This window comes from Tremella mesenterica, assembly GCF_000271645.1.
Source record: "Tremella mesenterica DSM 1558 unplaced genomic scaffold TREMEscaffold_59, whole genome shotgun sequence".
In the NCBI taxonomy this organism is placed as follows: domain Eukaryota; kingdom Fungi; phylum Basidiomycota; class Tremellomycetes; order Tremellales; family Tremellaceae; genus Tremella; species Tremella mesenterica.
Window position 1 is genome coordinate 194 of NW_006711267.1, and position 1,499 is coordinate 1,692.

The 1,499-nt window shown below is 56.2% G+C and overlaps 1 protein-coding gene across 1 annotated transcript in view; it reads left to right on the plus strand.

Annotated features, from left to right (window-relative positions):
- Positions 1 to 533: 533 nt before the first annotated feature.
- The window catches only part of TREMEDRAFT_66618 (uncharacterized protein), a gene marked incomplete at both ends in the record, with an annotated part of 2,436 nt that continues 1,470 nt past the window's right edge, over positions 534 to 1,499 (plus strand). Inside the window, 3 exons of the mRNA XM_007008640.1 lie at positions 534 to 606; positions 660 to 1,154; positions 1,244 to 1,437. Of these exons, the coding sequence (XP_007008702.1) occupies positions 534 to 606; positions 660 to 1,154; positions 1,244 to 1,437 (762 nt within the window). The remainder of the gene's footprint in view (positions 607 to 659; positions 1,155 to 1,243; positions 1,438 to 1,499) is intronic.

Here is a 1,499-nt window from a genome sequence, read left to right on the forward strand (position 1 = left end):
CCTTCTTTAGCCGCGAACGTCCTCGTGAGCGATTACACCCGTACTGTGGGAAGAAAACTTAGCAGCGCAGTACCTCCATCCTATCTTCCTCCAATTCTATCCCTCGTCCTTCTGCTCCCCGCGCCGTACTTCGTAGTTGAGCCTCCTTCCACTTTGAAACCCGAGAGTGAGACTCCCCTAACTTCGTCGAGGTCTGCCGTAAGAGCCCCTGTGTCTTTTGTAGGTGAGACACGTTTCCCAGACGGTAGCCGAACAACACCGTTGTTTGTCGAAGTAACCCTTGTTTATCTTGAGATGAGACACTATAGCGTGGGAATTTTGATCGTCCCTGTGTTGCCTTTTGTTGATGAAACGCGAAGGATGCCGCATGTTGACGACGAAGGGGGTGAGTCGAGTTATACTAAGTACTGAGCAGTTCATCGAGCTTCTCTCTCTTCCCCATCTGTTTTCAAAACTTTCTATTTCTCGCATTTAGAAAACGGATTTGTTACCTTGACCTATCACCTTTTATTTCTTTAAGTATCTTTAACGTCATGGCCCCCCCTACTCCCACCTCCACCCCTTTCGCCGCCATGAGGAACTTTGGTGGTATGGTGTCGTCTGCTCGTGAGTTCTTCCTCGGTACTTACCGCACCTCGCCGCACTTGGCTGACGTTCAGTTTCCTTCGGTGATAGGTCTCGCCAAGTTTCCTCTCTTGGCCTCGGCACTCTTTCTCTGGGGGAACCGTCTGGCGCCGCCTCGCCTCCTCACTCTGCTTCTCCTCCCGCCAGTCCCTCCGCTGGGTCTTCCTCTGCTTCTCCTCCTCCTGGTTCTCCCTCTGCTTCTCCTCCTCCTGGTTCTCGCTCTGCTTCCCCTCCTGCCGGTTCTCGCTCTGCTTCCCCTCCTGCCGGTTCTCGCTCCGCTTCTCCTCCTGCCGCCACCCCTCGCCGCATGACGCCCGCCTTTCGTCGTGGAGAATCCCCGTCCTCCTCCGACCAGGAGCCGCTCAGTGGTTCAGAGTCGGACGATCAGTCAGACTCCGAAGGAAATGGGGGTGATGATGATGATGAGGATGATAGAATCGTGTCGGAGGGTGAGACCGAGTTAGAGGAACACTCGGATGATGATATGGTGGCGGTTAGTGTAGAGGACAACGATGGTGATAGTCCCGAGTGTGAGTTCTTCGCACATCCTCCTACACCTTCGCCGAACTTGGCCTCGTTTATCTGTTCTTCAGCTTCCTAAGGCACTGCTGACTCATAGTCGTTCGCGTTTCCCCCCCTGCCCAAATCGTGGGCCAGAAACGACCTCGTGCCCTCTCCTCCTCTTCCTCTTCTTCTTCTTCTTCTTCTTCTTCTTCTTCTTCCGGGGTTCTCCCCCCCGCCAACGCCATCGCCGCCGCTGCCTCTGCTGCTGCTCGCCGCCCTGTTGCCGCTGCTCGTCCCGCCGTCGTTCCCGTCCCGCTGTCGACGCGCCGCTTCTGTCGCGACGCGGCGCCGCTGCTGCCCCCCCCTCTTCT